This window comes from Polypterus senegalus, chromosome 12, assembly GCF_016835505.1.
Source record: "Polypterus senegalus isolate Bchr_013 chromosome 12, ASM1683550v1, whole genome shotgun sequence".
Lineage (NCBI taxonomy): Eukaryota > Metazoa > Chordata > Cladistia > Polypteriformes > Polypteridae > Polypterus > Polypterus senegalus.
This window is the reverse complement of record NC_053165.1, coordinates 41346293-41367634: the sequence shown is the minus strand read 5'-3', so window position 1 is coordinate 41367634 and position 21342 is coordinate 41346293. Positions and strand designations below refer to the sequence as shown.

Genomic DNA, 21342 nt, shown 5'->3' with positions numbered 1-21342 from the left:
GCAGTTTTTGATACCACAGATAAAGTGAAAAAAAAATCCCTCTTCACTTTGAAAGATAGTACTATAAATAGGCCTGCCACAAACAATTACATTTTAAATGATAATTCTGTCAACTCTTTTTTCAATTAATCTAATGACTAATTTTCTACAAGTTAATCAATTAGGCATATGAATGTGTGGTGTATCATGTACAGTATATAATTTTATACAGTAATCCTTCCTCGATCGCGGGGGTTGCGATAGGTGAAAATCTGCAAAGTAGAAACCATATGTTTGTATGGTTATTTTTATATATTTTAAGCCCTTATAAACTCTCCCACACTGTTTATAAATATTCCCCACACAGTTATACAGCATAAGCCCTTTGTATTCTCTTAGATATTAGGTAAGATTCATTGAAATTATGTATGTAAACACACTGTTTATATACAGTAAAACCTAAATATTATTTTAAAGATATCAAGTGTCTCCAATATCACATATGTTACAGACATTACGATAGACAGGCCACCAGCAATAAATACGTACAATGCAAGAAAAATTGTATACAGTAAATGTGTGTACAGTGACACTAAACGTACGTACATGTACAGAGTACTGTACTTTTAAAATTATGCTTACTCACCAACAATGACACAATGACTTATTCAATAACGATGAGTTTAGTTTTACTGCACAACAAAGGAGAGCGTTACAGCTCTTCTAAAGGAGCCTGTTCAGGCGACTGTGTAGCACCGCCGTTGTTCTTCTTCGATCCAAATCCCTAAAGCAGATTCCATCCGGACTACTGCCTTATTACATCCACTTACAACTGGTTAAAAGGACACTGCAGCAGTAGATCTTATATTCTTTTCCTACTTTTTAATAAAAAGAATCATGGACTCATTGATGCCGTAATGGCGTCCTACAGCGGTGTAGCTTTTCCCTTCCTTTAACATATCCAAAACGTTTACCTTTTTGGCAATCGTTAACATCTTCCGTTGGCGCTGGGACACGGCCTCTGAAGCAGTAGCAGGAGCAGATCGTTTTGGAGCCATAATGAAGGGCTTGACTACGCACAAAGATAAACACAAAATAGCACAAAAGTTAACTCTTTACACAGCGAAACACGTTGATGCTGAATGAGCGAGACGAGACTTCCTGGTTAATGCCGCGGAATTGAATTCGGTGCTCCGTTGCTGAGCCAGTCAGCACACAGGAACTTAAGTGCGTGGTCTGATTGGTTAGCTACTCAGCCATCCGCCAGTAGCGTTCCTTGTATGAAATCAACTGGGAAAACCAACTGAGGAGGCATGTACCGGAAGTAAAAAGACACATTGTCCGCAGAACCTGCGAAGCAGTGAAAAATCTGCGTTATATATTTAGTTATGCTTACATATAAAATCTGTGATAGAGTGAAGCCACGAATTCGAAGCGCGATATAGCGAGGGATTACTGTATATCATTTCACTTCTATTTTTTTTACAATCTGACCTAAATTGAGAGAGAGGTTATTATTCACAGACATCAGGAATGTACTGTAGCTGCTAGGTACATTTGGCATAAAGCTGCTTAGTGGTTGTGAAGTATAAATGTTACCAACTGAAGTCACATTGTAGGAGATGGCCAACCAGATACTCTGTACTCTTGCAGCTGCAGAGTATTAAATTAAAAGTTCAACTGTTCAGTAACAGTTCATTTTTGCATTGCTGACTTTGGTGTTCAGCCTTGCACTATGTTCTGAAGGGTCAATGACTGTATGAATATTTTTTAAAATTTCGATTGTTAGTTCTTGCCATCATAAAAATAAAACATTTTTTTAATAATAAAACCTGTGGCACACAGCACAGGTATGTTAATCCATTTGTTCATTTTAAATTGATTTTAGTTTGCAGTCTTTTACTTTTTCAAAAGCAACTTACTAGATGTCTAAATCAGTGGGTTGCTACATAAGTGCATTGATTGTCCAAAAAAAATTAACTCACTTGGAAAATTGTTATTCTGCTAAAAACTATATGTATTCTTTGTTTCAGACATAGGAGGCAAAGTAAACAAATTGGAGAAAACCAGAACACTTTATAGGCTGCATTCAGTATAACTCACACATTGCTCTTCCAGGGCGCTCATTTCTGGTGACTCAAGGCCAGCAGGACGGTCCTCGGGCTGTCCATGCCAACTTAAAGCAGAATCTTGGAAGTAGCTCAGAGCCATTATACTTAAGTTTGCTTTTTTTCCATACCTTTTTAATGTTAAAGTCAGGATTTTGTTGAGTCTGCACATTTGGCAGTCTAAACTACAATAGAAATGGTATTTTCTTTTCGAAAAAGCCCACTTCTGAGCAGTAGCAGCTTCCCTACAGGCAGGTAGCTACGTCTGTCAGTTTGGATCAACTGTGTTAGATTTAAAAAGATACCTTCACCTACATCAGCCTGACCATTTATTAAATGTGATTTATTTATAATTTAATGATTGGAAGAAATACCTAAAAATAATTTTCTAAAGCTGACCTGTGTTTATATTGGATGTTACTGCTGCTGCTAAGTAGATCCACGATGTGACAGTTACTAGTTGCCGGCTCTGGTCTAAATATCTGGCAAATGGCGAAAATGTAACTCTCCCCAAAATAATGCTAGAGAGTGCATTTAACAGAGAAGTCTATCATATTTAGCTAGTCTACGCACAGAAACATCTCACTTAAGTGCACTCTCGGGTAGCAAAGATGGCTACTAGCAAACGCATTTAGCAGACAATTTATCTGTACTGTCCAACGTAAAACAAAAGTGGCTCAAACTTTCACCCAAGTGCTAGTCACTACCATGAATTTCTCAAGTTAACCAGCTTTGCATCTCTAAAAGAACTATTTTCGAGGAGATAAGCAAGTGTACTCAAGATATTGTTGGCTCGTACTTGTACTTGCTGCGTGCTTCGTCTTCAGGCATTCATGCATTCAGCTACTGTAGTGCTGTTATGGAACACAATCTAGCTTTTACTTTTAATGAACCACCATCTTCTCAGATCTTCAGGTGAACTTTTGGCAGATGTTTGGAGGAACCCTCCTCTTTTGAATGTGGTGCAGCTGTCACCATCACAAGCCTACTCAGAAGCTGTGTAGAGACTTCTAGCATGCTGGTGCATAATGTATGGGAGAGGCAGGAGTGATTAGTTTATTTTAAAAATACAATTAAGATCAATAGTTTTGGTCAGTTAAATTGATTAATTTCGGCAGCACTAATTATAAAACTAACGTGAAGACATGCACATTACCCTCCTGTAATAATTGCCACATGATTCCTAAAAGTTGAGATCCTAAATATAATTGTGTGCATTGAAAAACCTAAATTATATATATATATATATATATATATATATATATATATATATATATATATATATATATATATATATATATATATATATATATATATATATATATATATATATATATATATATATAATGTGTGTGTGTGTGTGTATGTGTTTGAGATCGCCATGGTGTGCTTCTCTACTAGTACATTTCATTGGAATGAAATGCAGCAGATGAATCAATTTTTATAGAAATGTTTTATTTCTTTGAAAGCTGCCTAATAATGGTTCTTCCATCATTTTAATTGACTGAAGGTTACGTATCTTGCAAAGATAATCTCATATATTATCTCATATCCTCTGCCTCAGTAGAAGGGAAGAACCAAGGTCTGTTGAAGAATATTTCTTAAAAAAACGGAAAAAAGTGGTATGAATTAATGGCAGTCCCCTTGTGTCTACACGTGTAGTAACCCAGTATGTCAGGAAAAGAAGTCTAGTTCACACTCCAGGGTTAGTAAGGCTGGGTCAGAGGTGGCAGTATACATTGTGCTTTACTAATACATTTTTGAGGAGTAAGATGCAAAACATTTTTAAATGTTATTTTGAAGGGCACCTGAGAAAACTCACTCATGGTGGGCCAGTTTAGAGCTGCCAAAGAAACTGCATGCCCATGCAGATTTAGGGAGAATATCCAAACTGCAATGACAGTGCCTGGACGAGGGCATCAACCCAAGAGCATGAAGGTGTGTGGCAGCATTGTGAACCTGCTCATCATCCTGCTGGTCTTTTGCTTTAATAATAATACATGTGCCCCATTTCACTCGATCGTCCCACTTCTGGAAAGGTTGGTAATTCAGTCATTTCTGTTACGGTCAAGGTTAGAGAACATTTTCAATGGATTGTTGGTTCATTCCTTTAAGCAGAAATCTCCAGATCTTTAGTACTAATGCATACTAAAGAGTTTCTGGCTCACGTTTAAACCACTAGGCTGGTCATTACAAAATGTTCATTTTATTTACTTTGCTAATTTCTAAGACCACAGCACCTTCTTGATGCCTCTGATTATCAAGGTCCCCAGACTCAGTGCCATAGGATCGTCTACTGTAAGAGGAATCCACATTTCACGATGAGTAGTAGTTTTTGTGTATGGAGCCTTCATCTAAACCAAACTGCAAATGACCAAACAGTTTACTTTTGATTTCTTCTAATCCTAGCAGCTGGTTTCAGTTAGTTTGAAATCTGTTTGCCAAACTTTGGTTCAGTTTGGTTTCTTTCATGTCCATTAGTTTCTCTGGCTGCTCACGGTTGTTGGACACCTGGTAGCCCCAGGAGGCAAGAAGACCCTTTAGTTTTCCAGCTGTGGCCAATCGATTCTTGTTTGCCTTTCTCACTTTATGCCTCACTGTGTGTTGACACGCTGCCTGTCAGGTTAACAACTGTGCCAGGAGTTAGCAGATTCTTTGTTTTTACGTATTTCTGTGTATTTGTCATTTCTGTACCTTCTTTCCTGAAGGTGACTGATTACACTTTTGTAGCATCTTACTTGTCTGTATGTGGACTAATGTCCTGTGCCTGATGATGCAGTGACAGGTGATGACCCTTAACTGGGATTAGGGAAGTTTAGAAAACGATTTGATCAGTGAAGTGTTTCATTTCTGATTAGTTTGTCCTGATGTTCATGCAACATTAGGTTAACTTCTAGGCTACTGTGGTGACTGCTCACTTAACCTGTCAACTTGGTCCACAGTCACAAATGACAACGTTAGTGACATTTAGAACATGAGATGAAAATACAGCGGATCCTGTGAGTGATGGTAAACTAAATCTTACTTAGTCTTCTCAATATATAAACTGATCAAAAATTTTTAATGAAACAGACTGATATTTTCATGTTTTTTTTTAATGAAAGAACTAATTCAATTTTCCGCATATTACACCGGTGAACCATCATCCATAGAACAAGTGCAGTATTATAAGGTAAGAAATAAATGTAAAAGGCTGAAAACTAACACAATAACAAATGATCGACACAGTCCAGCCACAGAGTAAAGAAACGCCTCGCAAGTGAGTGCTGTGGGCAGATCTGCCCAGTGGAACCCATCGATATCGACGTAGGTGTTGGAACTTTGATTTTATGGATTTATATTTTTGTTATGTGAGTAGGGCTTTAACTCATGAATGACAGAACATAACTTATAAAGTTATCTACGTATTGTATCCAAATCAGATTCCATACCATAAGGAACTATTATAATTAATAAAAGTATAATGTGTGACATGCATGCTGAGAAGTGTTTATACTTGATGTGCATTTAGCATTGTTACCTGAAACTGCAAACGGAGAATATTAAGAGTCTTGTGTTACACGTGACAGCTAGAGTGACAATTGTATATTACAACAATGAGTTGCCTGCTGTTACTGAATTCTTGAATGTATTTGTAACTAAAGATTTTTTTTTAAGGGGGGGAAAAATGTATTTTGAGACTTAAGTAAATGTACATTCATTTTGTCTTAACAGTATTTCCTGGGGCACATGAGCCTAAAGATGACGCCATGCTCTTTCAGGAAGGACGTTTGTTTCACTTTGAGGCTGGCAGTGGAGTGTTTCTAACGAATCTGGTAAAAGCAGTCAAATGAGTCCATGTTTGGTTTGCTTCTGTCTCTTGTTCTGCTGTTACACATTTATGTTGAACAAAATAACGAAATCCCTGGAAGGAGTTGCAGCTCTTCAGTGTTTTCTGGGTAGAGGTAGCAGGTTGTTTAGTTTTAGGGCAGAGATTTTGCCCCAAAGGAGATAACTATACAACCTGCTGCCTTTCCTAGGGCTTCATAATAACCAACAAAGTGACTTTGAATGCTAGCTTGTTACACTTTTATATATGAATGTTTAACGAAGAAAAACAAAAAAATTAAGGCACTACTGTTAAAAGGTTCTTTAATGCAAGCTGCTTTTAGAAGCAGTTGAGATACATGGCTGTCGGTCACTGGGAAATGTTCTTCAGGAGGTGGAAGGTATCACAGCTTCCATTGTTAGCTGTACAGATTTTTATAATTGACGTAATCAGAAATAAACCCTGTAAATGTTTGCAAAGACATATAATAATAATAAAGTGCACATATCACAACATGTATGTGTGATGTTACGTTACTTGTGGGGGTTCACACTTGCCATTTATTGCGGTTTAGATGCAGCACATCACAGCAGAGTGGATGACGATTCCCTGATTTCAAAGAAACACCAGGAAAATGCATGAAGTCTTGTGGCTCCAGCAACCCATCCAGAAGTCTGCCAGTATCTTTCCCTCTGGACTGATGTTTTTGCGTAATGGGAATTGAACTTACTCTTGATACAACTGTTCACACGCCAAAGGCACGCAGTGTCACAGGGCACCTTGAATGTATTTTTTAAATGGATAACAAACAATGTCCCCCAAGTAACAGTCCACACTGAGTGAATGTAAGGCTTTGGCAGCAAAGCATAGCATTGAGAAGATACTTGCAGTTGAGATTGCAGGACTTTTACTGAAAGCTATAGACCTTTAGAACATCTTTGTGATTTCTTCCAACTGCACAGGCCACAATGTTTGCATAGTCACAAACAACATGTGAAAGCCCCCTAAAAAAGAGAGAAAAACAAAAAGGTGAAGGATGGCGTACTGGTCATGCATTTCTTCACTTACCTACTTCACAAGTTTCAAAGCAGCATACTAGAGTTCAGTTACAGCTGGAGTCCATGGAACTACAAAAAGCTTTGTTGATGATGTAAAACAAATAAGTTTAAAATATTCCAAGAATTGTCCATTTCTAATATGTGACCCTTCGCCTCTTCCCCTAAGCCATATACAGCATGTGTACTTGAGCTCAGAGCGTCACGCACTAAGGTCAGCTTCAGTAAGCCACAGCTTCTTCTATCAGCCTATACATCTGGAGAGAAACCCGTGAAGAAGAAAACAGAGTTAAGCTCTGGGGTGGGGAACTCTGAATTATGAGGAGAGGTTGTGTCACTGTCAGTGGCACAAAAAGCTCTGTGAGGGTGAAAGGTGTGGGCTAAATATCAAGGAGTCCATTAAACCAAAGTCTCGAATCAGTGAAGAAACTGACGTAAAGGCACTGGGTGCTAAAGCAAGACGGTGATGCAAAATCTAAAGCAATCCCAGAGTTCTGTCTGGAAGGAGCTGCTTAGTGTTTCACAGTGGATAACTGCTGGAAGTTTGGAATGGAAGTTCTAAAGACCCCAGGATGGTTGTGAGCCAAGAGTGTAGCATGACAATGTGGTGTTGGTGGTGGTGCTGGGGAAAAGAATAGCAATAGAAGGCTGTTAATTCTACAGGGGTGTCCAAACTTTTGCACTTCACAATCACTTTTTTTTCCAATCTGTTAAACTCGGTAACTATGTAGTACATGTGCAGAAACGTGTCAGTATTAAGAGAGTTGCTACTCTGCACAAGTTGCACAACATTCTTTTCATTGCGTTTGACCAGAATGCCCAAACATGGTGGCACAGGGGTGACTGCCACTACTTTATGAGCCCAGTGTGATTAATTTCTGATTCATTGCCTTCTGTCATCTGTGTGGAGTCGGCACATTCACCGTTTGTCTATGTGGCTTTTTCGTTTCGCTCGGTATGAATGAGTGTGTGTCGGTGTCTGAGTGGGCCCTGGATGGTCTGGTCCTTTGCCCAGGACTGCTTGGGCTCTGCACACACCAATGCCTTAAGATGGATAAAGGAGGCTTCAGAGTGTAATCTCAAGGATAAACTAACAATTCAAATAAAAGTAATAGTAACAGGATCTGCATGTTAGCCGTTCAGTTACCTCCTCGCTATGTGACCTCAAGTGAGTCAGTAAACCGGCCTGCACCTTAACTGTCACGAAACATTGCAGTAAAGAGTTGTGCCACATATCTGTACTTAGAAAGTGCCCCTGGATTTAAACTAATGATTGTTTCTGACATTATAAAAGGATACGGGCAAGTTCCTAAATGGGATCAAATGAAAATGATGCACCATACCATGATGGGAAAAGATGTTTGACAGAAATTTATAAAATTCACTTTTTGTGCTCCTTTAAGTTAAGTAATTGGGCTTTTGTTTGTTCAAGACGGCAGTCTTGATTCACATGAGACTTCTAGGGCTTTGACAGCAGGCAGCTCTCAAATATACTGGTGGTAACAGTCAAAAAATAAGCCCACCCCAGTCTGTCTATAAAATATTTTTAAGCTCCACTTTATTGACTACATTTTGTAAGTCCCTTCCATTGCATGCTGATCCATTTACACTTGGGGTCCCATTGCCAGACTCGCGTGGTGTTTACTGAAGTTCTCTTTATATGTTAATTGAACCCCAGGTGGACACGATAGGGTTAATATAGTTATATTTGCCAGATGACGACTAGAGGTGTAGGAGTTGACCACACATCTTTAAAATGTGGACTTGAAATTGCGTATCCGTGAGAAACATCCATGAAACACTAGGAGTACAACTAATGCCCACGGAGATGAGGACTAGGCTAGGACTGAACTCAACTGTCTCCTGGCCATAGACCACTGTGGCACCATGCTGCCCTCAAACAGAATCAAGTTCACTGAGAGTTCAGTCTGACTAACACTCTTTGGAACCATGATGAGCATTACGAGCCAAACACAAGACCTCACCTCGAAAACCTCCGCACTCCTCCCTTCCTACAGATGATTTGTTCAAAAAGTAATCGATTATACCGAGATGGCACAGAAGTGGAGTTGATTTGGTAACTTCTCATCTTGTTTAGTTGTAGTATGTGATGGATACAAACTATGTATGTTCATACTGTAAATGTTCTCATAAAGTCCACAATCTTCTTTCAAAGGAGTAGAACAAAAAGAAAATTTGACTACTTCCTGGACGGCACGGTGGTGCAGTGGGTAGCACTGCTGCCTCGCAGTTAGGAGACCTGGGTTCGCTTCCCGGATTCTATCCTACGTGGAGTTTGCATGTTCTCCTTGTGTCTGCGTGGGTTTCCTCCCACAGTCCAAAGACATGCAGGTTAGGTGGATTGGCGATCCTAAATTATCCCTAGTGCGTGCGTGTGTGTGTGTGTCCTGTGGTGGGCTAGCGCCCTGCCCGGGGTTTGTTTCCTACCTTGTGCCCTCTGTTGGCTGGGATTGGCTCCAGCAGACCCCCGTGACCCTATAGTTAGGATACAGCGGGCTGGATAATGGATGGATGGATGACTGCTTCCCACAGGCAGCTGATGCCAAGCCATAGAACTGTTCACATTCCAGGGTGGCACAGTTATGCAGTTGTGCCCGATTTCAATTTATCGTCCAGCCACTATGTGGATTTTGAACATTTCCCCCATGTTCGTGTGAGTTTTCTCTCTGTATCCCTATTTTCCTCCTCATTCTCAAAAATGTCTGTATGGAGAAATCGTATGTCTCGTATGAAGAAATATGTCATTGGACAAACCTCCTCCATGTGGCCGGGACAGGCTGTGCCATCTTGTAATGGACAAAGTAGGCTCAAAAATGGGATTGATGGTCACATTCTGGCTTTCTGTCAATCATTAATAGAAAACAAAGATCCCCACACAAGGTATTCATGTGATTACCCGAACCCCCCCAAAGGTCACTTTCTTTATTTTGGCAATACTAGTAACACAAATATTATTAATGTGTTTCAAATAACACAAAGTTAAAAAATGGAGATGGAGGTGTTAACTCGTTTGTGATCGTACCTGTGAGTTGTGTGGGATCCTCCCAGTAAGTGATAGCGTCCAACAAGTGTAAGACCTTTTTCCTTTTTCCAGGTTAGCACTCTTAAAGATAAGTCACTGGAAGCAGTAACAACTCTAAAAGAGTCCTTAAAAAAGAAGAATGTGTTAATGTTTATAGACAAAATGACAAAACCAGCATATCAGCAAGAGTGGAAGTGGCGTACTGTACGCATTGCAGCACAGACAAGCCTTTACAAACCACACAGATAAAAAGACAAGTTCAGAATTAATGGATGGATCCATTTTCAGACACGGATGGTTCAGTTCAGGGTGGCGGGTGGCGGTTCTGTCAAACCCAAAAAGAAGCTCCAGCTTACATCTGCACAATGAACTTTTCAGATGGTCACCCTTAGACCGTTCATAACTTACCAGGTTTTCTCTGCTTTGTAAAGTGCTTGCCTTGTAGGTGAACTTTGCAAACTATGCCTGCTAACTCCTGTGGGCCGCAGGTTTCTGTGAACAGTTTGCCAAGTTCAACAATTGTGTTGCACATTTTGCCTTACTGAATGTTCAAACTCACCACACACAAGGCTGTAATCGGCTCATTATGATCCTGAAACCTGCCGATTTGGTCGCCTGTAATGGTGTACACCCACAGCACCTGCCCCTGGGCAAAGACTATTGTGTCACTTCCACGGGCTTCAAGGATGATTCCAGAAACGGAGTCCAGTTGTGGCTGGAAATGGCCGACCTGCTCAACTAGACAGCAAAAGAAGCTCATAATTATCACTTTTCGGTAGCAATTTGTTGAACTAAATTGCAAGCAGCAATGTGATAAACATGACATAAATACTTTTTGTATGGATAGAAGCTGAAATAACTAAAGTGGTAAGGCAGACTTGTTTGCTTTACACGTTGGTACCATTCCTATGGTTCATTTGCCCACTGGTGGCAAAGAAATAAAACAGTAACTAACATTTCATATGCAAGAAAGACATTCTTAAACGTAATGCATTCACCCCTTGATGTAAACCCAACGTGTGTCTGGGAAATACCTGTAATTTCCATAGCACGCTTGTTTTTTTTTGATTTGATATCAAATGTGGAAAAACTCAAGGCACTCCCGTCAGGAGAATAGTGGGCCATCAGCACCCGGGCAGCTTCAGAGGGCAGAAAGCAAGCTTCCTCACATCCAGGTACCGGCAAGGATGACGATAATGGTGGGCAATCATTTGAGGGGTTACTCAGGTCATCTTTCAAGTAAACCTAAAGAATTACAAAAAAAAGTTTCTGATTTCTCAAGATTTCATATCTCAGGTCATAAAAAGGACCAGTGTCTGCCCCTTATGTCCCAAGGCCTGCTGCTCCAGATGACACATATAGCTGTGGCGTGAGGAGAGGAGTCTCATGGGTAATATTTAATCCACAGTGGGCACTCGTAACAGAACTTGAGAGAGAGTAATGGTGTCTGTTTGCATATGTAAAAGTTGAAATTTCAAAACGGCACTTGTAAGTTATGCCAACATTCATTTTTATTAAGAATGGCAGTGCGTAACGCTAGAGCCTCATATCCCCTGGAGATGAAGTTCCACTCCCATCCTGGATAACTAGTTGTGACGCACTATCCCAGCATTGGCCTGGGTTTTCTCGGGGCATTCTGGTTTCTTCCCATGTTAACTGCTGAATGACACTTCTGGTCATTTTGATAGACTGGCATCCTCTTTAGTGTTGCCACTTATCTCAAGTGCGGCGGAGTGGTGGCTCTGAGGCTAGGGATGTGTACTGGCAATCGGAAGGTTGCCGGTTCGAATCCCATAAATGCCAAATTAACCTGCAATTGCTCCATCCTGGGTATGACGTCAATCTGCATCCAGCCCTGCATGTAGGCCCTCCAACCCGCAGGGGTTAGTGGCAGAATTGGCACCCCAGCCACCATAAACAAACTTCACACTCAACTAGTGTGGTGCTGAGGTGTCGCCCGTCGCATGGCTGCACTCGGGTCCTAATCTGGGACCCTGAGTTGGTTTGTCATGTAGTGCGTGCGGCAATGCGCTGTGTCAGTAACGTGTGCTCCTAACCACAACCTAACCTAATGCTTCCTGCTGATACTGCATTTGGAAAATCAATGAATGATACATTTAACTGTTTACGTTTTTTTTTTAAATTATAAGTAAATGGTTAAATCTAGGGAAATTTCCAGTGCTATATTACCTGGTTAGGAGGAGGTCACTTTTCAATCCCAGGTCCCTAGAACTTTCATTTATAAGATTATACATCCATCCATTTATTATCCAACCCGCTATATCCTAACTATAGGGTCACTGGGGGTCTGCTGGAGCCAAACCCAGCCAACACAGGGCGCAAGGCAGGAAACAAACCCCAGGCAGGGTGCCAGCCCACTGCATAGGTTTAAGGTTAGTAGCTTATAAAAACTGAACACAAACCCAAATAAAATATCACTGAATATTGAAAAAAAAGGAATATTGTTCTTTTCTGTGAGAAGAATGTGACGTTATTACAGTAAATTTTGTGTCTTAATTTAGCTCTGAGTGGGGTGCTGAATCTCACGCAGGTAGGCAGACAGACAATAATGAACTGACAACTACATATTGTCATCCAGAGAATGACTTCCATTATCATTGCAAAAAACGGTAAAAGGTACCTTTGCACACGGACTGTGATTTGCTTTTACACCAGTAATTATCCACTGTTTGTCTGGTGAGACAAGTACAAAATGAATTTGTTCTTCAGGAAATGCTTCCACGTGTGACACCTGTGACAGTTCTGGGACAGTGTAGGTCCTGAGTGCACCATAGTTTGAGCCTGCCTGGAACACAAGAGGAAAAGATATAACGGTGGACTGATAAAATCTGCAAAAGAATCCATATTGTGAAGAATAAGCAATGCAAAGAAGTCCAAAACAAAACAAAACAAAAATAACGAAAAAGCATTTACGAAAAGAAACAACAGCAAACTATAGTTCAAAGGCTCTGACCTTCAGAGTTTGGAGGGTAGCGTTTCAACGACCATGTTGTTGCTTGAGCTTTTCTAGTGTATTTAATACATTTGTACATCGTGAAATAAAGTTACCAAACTGAACTGGACTGTAGTTATTCAAATGCAAGGAGTGTGACGGGCACTTAGGAGGAGGCGCTACTTCAGGCCCTGTCTACAGATCACTGTGTGAACCCTAGCAAAGTCACTTAATCTGCATGCGCTCCAACTATCATTTGTATAAATATATACAGTCATGGCCGAAATTATTGGCACCCCTGGAATTTTCCCAGAAAATGCACCATTTCTCCCAGAAAATTGTTGCAGTTACAAATGTTTTGGTATACACACGTTTATTTCCTTTATGTGCATTGGAACAACACAATAAAAAGCCAAATCTAACATCATTTCACATAAAACTCAAAAACTGGGCTGGACAAAAATATTGGCACAATAAACTTAATATTTGGTTGCACGCCCTTTGGAAAAAATAACTGAAATCAAGCGCTTCCTATAACCATCAACAAGCTTGTTACACCTCTCAACTGGAATTTCTGACCACTCTTCTTTTGCAAACTGCTCAAGGTCTCTCAGATTTGAAGGCGCCTTCTCCCAACAGCAATTTTGAGATCTCTCCATAAGTGTTCAATCAGATTTAGATCCGGACTCATTGCTGGCCACTTCAGAACTCTCCAGCGCTTTGTCTTCAACCATTTCTGGGTGCTTTTAGAGGTATGTTTGGGGTCATTGTCCAGCTGGAACACCCATGACCTCTGACGCAGACCCAACTTTCTGACACTGAGCACTACATTGCGCCCCAATATCTTTTGGTAGTCTTCAGATTTCATGATGCCTTGCACATCCAGTGCCAGAGGCAGCAAAACAGCCCCAAAACATCTTAGAACCTCCACCATGTTTGACTGTAGGTGCTGTTTACTTTTCTTCGTAGGCCTCATTCCATTTTCTGTAAACAGTAGAATGATGAGTTTTACCAAAAAGCTCTACCTTGGTCTCATCTGTCCACAAGACGTTCGGCCAGAAGGATTTTGGCTTCCTCAAGTACATTTTGGCAAACTCCAGTCTGGCTTTTTTAATGTTTCTGAGTCAGCAGTGGTTCCTCCTGGCTCTCCTGCCATAGCGTTTCATTTCGTTCAGATGTCGACGGATAGTTCGAGCTGACACTGTTGCACCCTGAGTCTGCAGAACAGCTTGAATATGTTTTGAAGTTGATTGGGGCTGTTTATCCACCATTCAAACTATCCTTCATTGCAGTCTTTTATCAATTTTTCTCTTCCATCCACATCCAGGGAGATTAGCTACAGTGCCATGTGTTGTGAACTTCTTGATTATGTTGCGCACAGTGGACAATGGAACATGAAGATCTCTGGAGATGGACTTGTAGCCTTGAGATTGTTGATATTTTTCCACAATTTTTGTTCTCAAGTCCTCAGACAATTCTCTGCTCTTCTTTCTGTTCTCCATGCTTAGTGTGGCACACTCAGACAGACAACAGAAAGGTTGAGTCAACTTTTCTCCATTTTAACTGGCTTCAGGTGTGATTGCTATATTGCCAGCACCTGTTTCTTGCCACAGGTGAGTTCAAATGAGCATCATATGCTTGAAATAAAACGATTTACCCACAATTTTGAAAAGGTGCCAATAATTTTGTCTGGCCCAATTTTGGAGTTCTGTGTGACGTGATGTCAGAGTTGCCTTTTTTTGTGTTGTTCCAATGCACATAAAGAAAATAAACACGTGTATACCAAAACATTTGGAATTACAACAATTTTCTGGGAGAAATGGTGCATTTTCTGGGAAAATTCCACGGGTGCCGATAATTCCGGCCACGACAGTATATATATATATATATATATATAGAGTATATATGTATATGTATGTCTGTGTGTGTGCATGTAAGCTGTTTTGTAAAGGGATCCATAGAATATTAAAATTCAATTCTGACTAAGAATTATGGTTTTAACTTAGCATCAGTTTCCAAAACATATTTAGAATCACAACTCGTCAGTTCCCTCCTTCTGATAAGCTTGTTTCTCCACAGGACTCTTCTAGTTCATTCACTAGATTGTCATTGCTAGGAGAAACACAATTTGCATTATAATTGTTCCATCTAATGGCCATTATTGGAATTACTAGAATAAACCAATCAAAGTCCACTAATCAGACCTCACTTGAAGATTTAAAAGTATAATTGAGGAAGCTACTAATCAAGCAGGTTTTGACAGAATTATGTCCACCAGAAAAACACTTCAAAATGTTCCTGAAGTTGTATCTGATACTCTTCATTGCTAATCAGTTATATTACAATCCCTAACTTGCACTCAAAGCCTTACCTAATTATCATTATTGTCACTCTGATTGTCCTGCAGTCTCATTTATAAAACCTGGTGTGGATTTGATCGTTAAAATAGTCGCACAACAAAAAACAGGAAAATGTGTACACTTAAAAAAAGCAGATTTAAAAAAAATCTGGTGTATGCACATTTCGATGTAATTTACTTTAACAAACTGCAACCACCATGTAAATGTGCACTCGTGAACACATCTCGATGCAATCAGCCTCATACAAATGAACATCACGATTGGGTAGTAGAGCAGCCACCCCAAAACATCGAGACCCCACAACCTGCATTCAGGAATATCTGGCTGCAATCTGCTTACTGAGCACACAAGATCATGCACTGCATCATAGCGCATCTCCTCTGCGTTCCAGAGTGTGGGAAAGGTGTAAGGTGCCATTGTCTGAGCCGGTAGACACTATGGCTCATGTAATGACATGATTGCTGACACAATGAATAGAACCGGCCAAATGAAACACTGAAGGTTCAGCTTACTAGCAAGGTAGACGCCATGTACAACATGGTCATATATGTCAAAGCTACTTTGCCTCAAATTAAATAAATCACAAGATGACCATGAGTTGAGTCATGATGTTCGTCAGTCTCATCTTGGCATCACATATGACTTTCAACAAAAAAGATAAAAGTGGTGTGTCTATCATTTCCTAGGAACACCTGAGTACTGGCGTGTTTTCCAAACAAAGATTTTTAGTGAAGCAGTATTTAGTTGTATGAAATTAAATCAGCAGTGCATAAAATGTGGGTCCCCTTGTAATTTTGCTGATTTGAATGCCTGTAACTGCTCAATACTGATTACTTGCAACTCCAAATTGGTTGGAGTAGCTTGTTAAGCCTTGAACTTCATAGACAGGTGTGTCCAATCATGAGAAAAGGTATTTAAGGTGGTCAATTGCAAGTTGTGCTTCTCTTTGACTCTCCTCTGAAGAGTGGCAGCATGGGATCCTCAAAGCAACTCTCAAAAGATCTGAAAACAAAGATTGTTCAGCATCATGGTTTAGGGGAAGGCTACAAAAAGCTATCTCAGAGGTTTAAACTGTCAGTTTCAACTGTAAGGAATGTAATCAGGAAATGGAAGGCCACAGGCACAGTTGCTGTTAAACCCAGCATGTCTGAAAAATACAGAGAGTGGCATATGCACAGGATTGTGAGAATGGTTACAGACAACCTACAGATCACCTCCAAAGACCTGCAAGAACACCTTGCTGCAGATGGTGTATCTGTACATCGTTCTACAATTCTGCGCAATTTTCACAAAGAACATTTGTATGGCAGGGTGATGAGAAAGAAGGAATTCACAAAGAATTCACAATCTGTACATCGTTCTACAATTCAGAGCAATTTGCACAAAGAACATCTGTATTGCAGGGCGATGAGAAAGAAGCCCTTTCTGCACTCACGCCACAAACAGAGTCGCTTGTTGTATGCAAATGCTCATTTAGACAAGCCAGATTCATTTTGAAACAAAGTGCTTTGGACTGATGAGACAAAAATTGAGTTATTTGGTCAAAACAAAAAGCGCTTTGCATGGCGGAAGAAGAACACAACATTCGGTGGAGGTCCCATCATGCTGTGAGACTGTGTGGCTAGTTCAGGGACTGGGGCCCTTGTTAAAGTCGAGGGTCGGATGAATGTAACCCCATATCAACAAATTCTTCAGGATAATGTTCAAGCATCAGTCACAAAGTTGAAGTTACGCAGGGGTTGGATATTCCAACAAGACAATGACCCCAAACATAGTTTGAAATATACAAAGGCATTCATGCAGAGAGAGAAGTGCAATGTTCTGGAATGGCCGTCACAGTCCCCTGACTTGAATATCATTGAAAATCTATGGGATGATTTGAAGCAGGCTGTCCATGCTTGACAACCATCAAATTCAACTGAACTAGAGAGATTTTGTATGGAAGAATGGTCAAAAATACCTCCACCCAGAATCCAGACACTCATCAAAGGCTATAGGAGGCTCAACTAATTATTGATGTAATATCTCTGTTGGGGTGCCCAAATGTATGCACCTGTCTAATTTTGTTATGATGCATATTTCATATTTTCTGTTAATCCAATAAACTTAATGTCACTGCTGAAATACTACTGTTTCCATAAGGCATGTCATATATTAAAAGGAAGTTGCTACTTTGAAAGCTCAGCCAATGATAAACAAAAATCCTAAGAATTAAGAGGGATTCCCAAACTTTTTCATATGACTGTATATAGTATAGTTGGCCCATGAGTCCTCTGCTAGAGCACTGCACGATATACACTTTATTACATGCCTAAACCAACTCAACTAGCTCCTCTAGATGAATAGAAGCAATGGCTCTGCTATGAAATCCTCACTCTACCATGGAGAGCAACTTTGTGCAGGAACCTATTTCATACACATACACAGTGTTCTCCTTTTGGTTACCATGTAGAGCTTCTGACCGTAAGTCAAGATGGTTGGGAAAAACTGACCGGTAAAACTGAAACTTTCTTCCAAGGACTGGCTCCAACTTCAACACAAAGTTCTGGTTCAAAAATTTCAAAATTTGCTGCCCCATCACCAATTCCTTGGTCAATCTCACAGTCACCTCTACCACAACTTGTGAACTCAACCTTGTGTTACTTGAACTTCCCCATTTTAAGCCACAGGTCCTACACTACAAAGTTCTTAAACATTGTCCATTTAGACACTTTGCCCCTGACATCTTCTGAAATGCAAGACCCAGGAGTGAGAGTTGTACTCCTTCTCAATAGAGGTAGTTATCTGTTAGTCTATTCCAGCACACCTTTACAACTTGTTTGAGATTTGCAAGTCTCCATCAGTCTGAACTAACTCACCACCAAGTAATGATCAGTTAACTAATCACCTCTCATCACCCAAGTGTGCAGAACAGCCTCAGATCAGATGACACAACCACAAAGTCGATCAGCGATATTTGCCTCCAGGTATTGGCAACAAATGACTGGTACTGAAATACAATTACAGTTCAAACTTTCAATCCAAATCTAGTAGTCTGTTCTTCTCAATAAAGTTCCACCAGATATTTCTGTCAATCCAAATGTGACCAGTGTAGTTTCTCCATGAGGATAATAAAATCAGAAGATAACTTTTAAGCATCTAATTCAACATCTATAAAATGGCAGATTGATCTGAATAGTTGTTTGAAATGCAAACAACAGTCTGAAGTTTTCTCTCTTCTACTTGAATCTGCATTGAGGAGACCCTCTTGTCTTCCACAATGACCTCTAACTATACAACATCCGGCCTTCAGCTCTCCCATTGGGTGACTCCAGAGTAGGAGAAAGACTACCCTGGATTAAGAAATCAGGTTCCAGAAAAAAATGCTGTGCATACAAGTGAACCAAACTATAACTATCCAGTATTTGTTTACCACTCGTTACAAGTTCCAGCTCTCCCCTCACAAGAGAGGTTACAAACCATGTCTCAGGAGTCAGTTTTCATTGCCAGTGTTTAGTATACCGGGATCTGTCTCACTCTTGCATGGCACCTGACTAAGCCTGACCCTACTAAATGGATCACCTGCTTACTGGATGACTGGTGAGCACCACTCCCAGGCCTTACTCAAGAAGTGGGTCCTGGTAATTCTGTTTCAGGTGATGTTCTCTTGGATTTAATAGGGTCTTTCAAGAAGGACATTTATGGATTACTGTTTGTATGGCCTCTCCCCTTAGACTGATTTGCCTATGTTAACTCCACTTTACTATATGACTGGGCAGCACAGATCTAAGAATCAATGAGGCACACAAAGTCTACTCCAACATCCCCAAACACCTCTCTCACCCCTAACATACAAAGATTAAAATTCTATTTGGGGTGGTTTGATTATGTGTGTTCCTGTCTTTAAACAGAACTCATACTCAGATGTTCATGCAATACTTTCTGTCTTTTTGTTTTTCTGTCATTCTGATACTCAGCTGTATGTTTCTTTCTGACCAAATGACACTTTAAGTCGAAATTTGAAAGTCCTTAACGTCTTACTCTTCACCATACTACTTGGTAATGTATCCCATGTGTCTATGGGTTTTTTGTGTGAAGAAAGACCTTATAACATCCATCCATCTATTATCCAACCTGCTATATCCTAACTACAGGGTCATGGGGGTCTGCTGGGGGCAATCCCAGCCAACACAGGGCGCAAGGCAGGAAATAAACCCTGGGCAGGGCGCCAGCAAATCTTTATAACATTTATCCAAAATATTCCCTTAATGAGTTTCCAACTGTGTCCTTTTGTTTTTACTAAAATATTTATTTTAAAGTAATAGCTAGGATTCCCTGTACTAATTCTCTTCATAATTTTGAACACTTCAATCTCTTAAACCCCATTTGCTTAAACTGGAAAGATTCAACTCCTTCCATCTTTTCTCAAAGCTCATACATTATCTTGCAGTTCTGGAACCAGTCTAATTGCTTTCCTATGAATTTTATCTATTGCTGCTATGTCTTTTTTTGTAATATAAATACCATAACTGTACAAAACATTCAAGGTGAGGCCATACTAGTCTCTATACATAATCTTCATTTGGATCTTGATCTTTGTCCGCGAATGAATCAGAAGAAGAAGCACTAGATGACAGTAGAGAGACAGCTAAAACATAGGCATTGCATTAAGAATCTCCTCCAGGCTTATACTACTGAATACTGTAGTACTCCAGTCACACCTCAAAACACAGACATTCAAACTAAACAAATTGTTATGCTTTAAATTAACTAAAGAGATCTTCATTTAGATCTTTGTTTGTCCTCGAATTCCACGCATGCGTAGACCACCTTCCAGTTTAGTACGCTGTTGTTACTCACGGGTGTCAACAATGTGCCGGAATAATGAAAGGGGTGGTGGACAGTGTTACGCTGGTTAGCTCCTGAGGCCTGGTTAGAGAATGAGATTGCCGAAGATAAAAGGTACGTGCCTACGTAACATATGAATGAAAGAAAGTCAGTGGGTGAAATTAATGACAACATAACAGCACATTCTGGAAATTATTATTGTTACGTTGTAGCCGGCAAGTGCTGCGCATCTCACAGTTGTACAGTGGCTTGCTCACATGTCAGTGAAGTGATCCCCATTTATGCTTTAAAGAGCCTGGATACCTATGTGTCCCCCTTTTATAACCATTGCTCCGTGTATTTTGCCTTACTCTTTGGATTGCCACAAAGCAGCCTGCGAGATTGGAGAAAGGTTGAGAAGAGATCGTGAGAGGAAACGACAGCGTCGTGAAAACGAGACGGACTGTGAAATACTCCTACACCACCACATAATTGCTATTCAGACAGTGATTCCGAGTAGGCCGTTCCTATCGAATCAATATCCAAGGGTTTTCTTTTGTAATTTTGTTTCCCTTATAAAAAACCATAATGCTGTGCGACGAAGGGCCCAGTTCATGACTGGCAGCCGGGGTTAAACAGGGAGCCCTTCACAGACAACTTTAACAAGCGCAACGTAGTTGGGCGCACATGGCTAGTGAGTTATATAGCTTAAGCATAACATCGATTACACAAATTGTGCTACTGTACATAAAAGAACATCCTATTAGCCTTCTTCATCACTTTTGTACACTTCTCACAAGATTTACTTTCAAGTTTTAAGCCTTCCACTGTCTATCCAAATCTAACATTTCTACTTTCTACATGTAATATCTTAACATTTACATGCATTAGATTTCATCTTCCACAACTCGGCCAAAGTCTATATGCTCTCCAGGATCCTCTGCAACAATTTTGCTTATTCTGCATTATCTGCCCTTCCACCTAGTCTGGTATCATCTACCAACTTAACGTGCTTGATGTTTATATTCTTATCTAGGTCATTTACACAAATTAAAAAGAGCAGTGACTCCAGCACTGATTTTTCAGGGGCACCCTGTGTTAGGATATAGCGGGTTGGTAAATGACTGACTGACAAAAAAGTTTCCTCCACCCTCTTTGATTCTAATAATTTACCTGTGATATATGTTACGCTCACTGGCCTACAGTTACTTGGATCAGCCAGATCATTCT

The 21342-nt window shown here is 40.2% G+C and overlaps 1 protein-coding gene across 1 annotated transcript in view; it reads right to left on the bottom strand.

The window, feature by feature from the left end:
• Nucleotides 1-5174: 5174 nt before the first annotated feature.
• Nucleotides 5175-21342, bottom strand: part of fbxw12 (F-box and WD repeat domain containing 12) — a 121173-nt gene continuing 105005 nt past the window's right edge. Inside the window, exons 6-10 of the mRNA XM_039771003.1 lie at nucleotides 12635-12799; nucleotides 11028-11238; nucleotides 10553-10731; nucleotides 9994-10118; nucleotides 5175-6899 (exon numbers count right to left, since the gene is read on the bottom strand). Coding sequence (XP_039626937.1) covers nucleotides 6803-6899; nucleotides 9994-10118; nucleotides 10553-10731; nucleotides 11028-11238; nucleotides 12635-12799 — 777 coding nt within the window. The 3' untranslated portion in view covers nucleotides 5175-6802. The remainder of the gene's footprint in view (nucleotides 6900-9993; nucleotides 10119-10552; nucleotides 10732-11027; nucleotides 11239-12634; nucleotides 12800-21342) is intronic.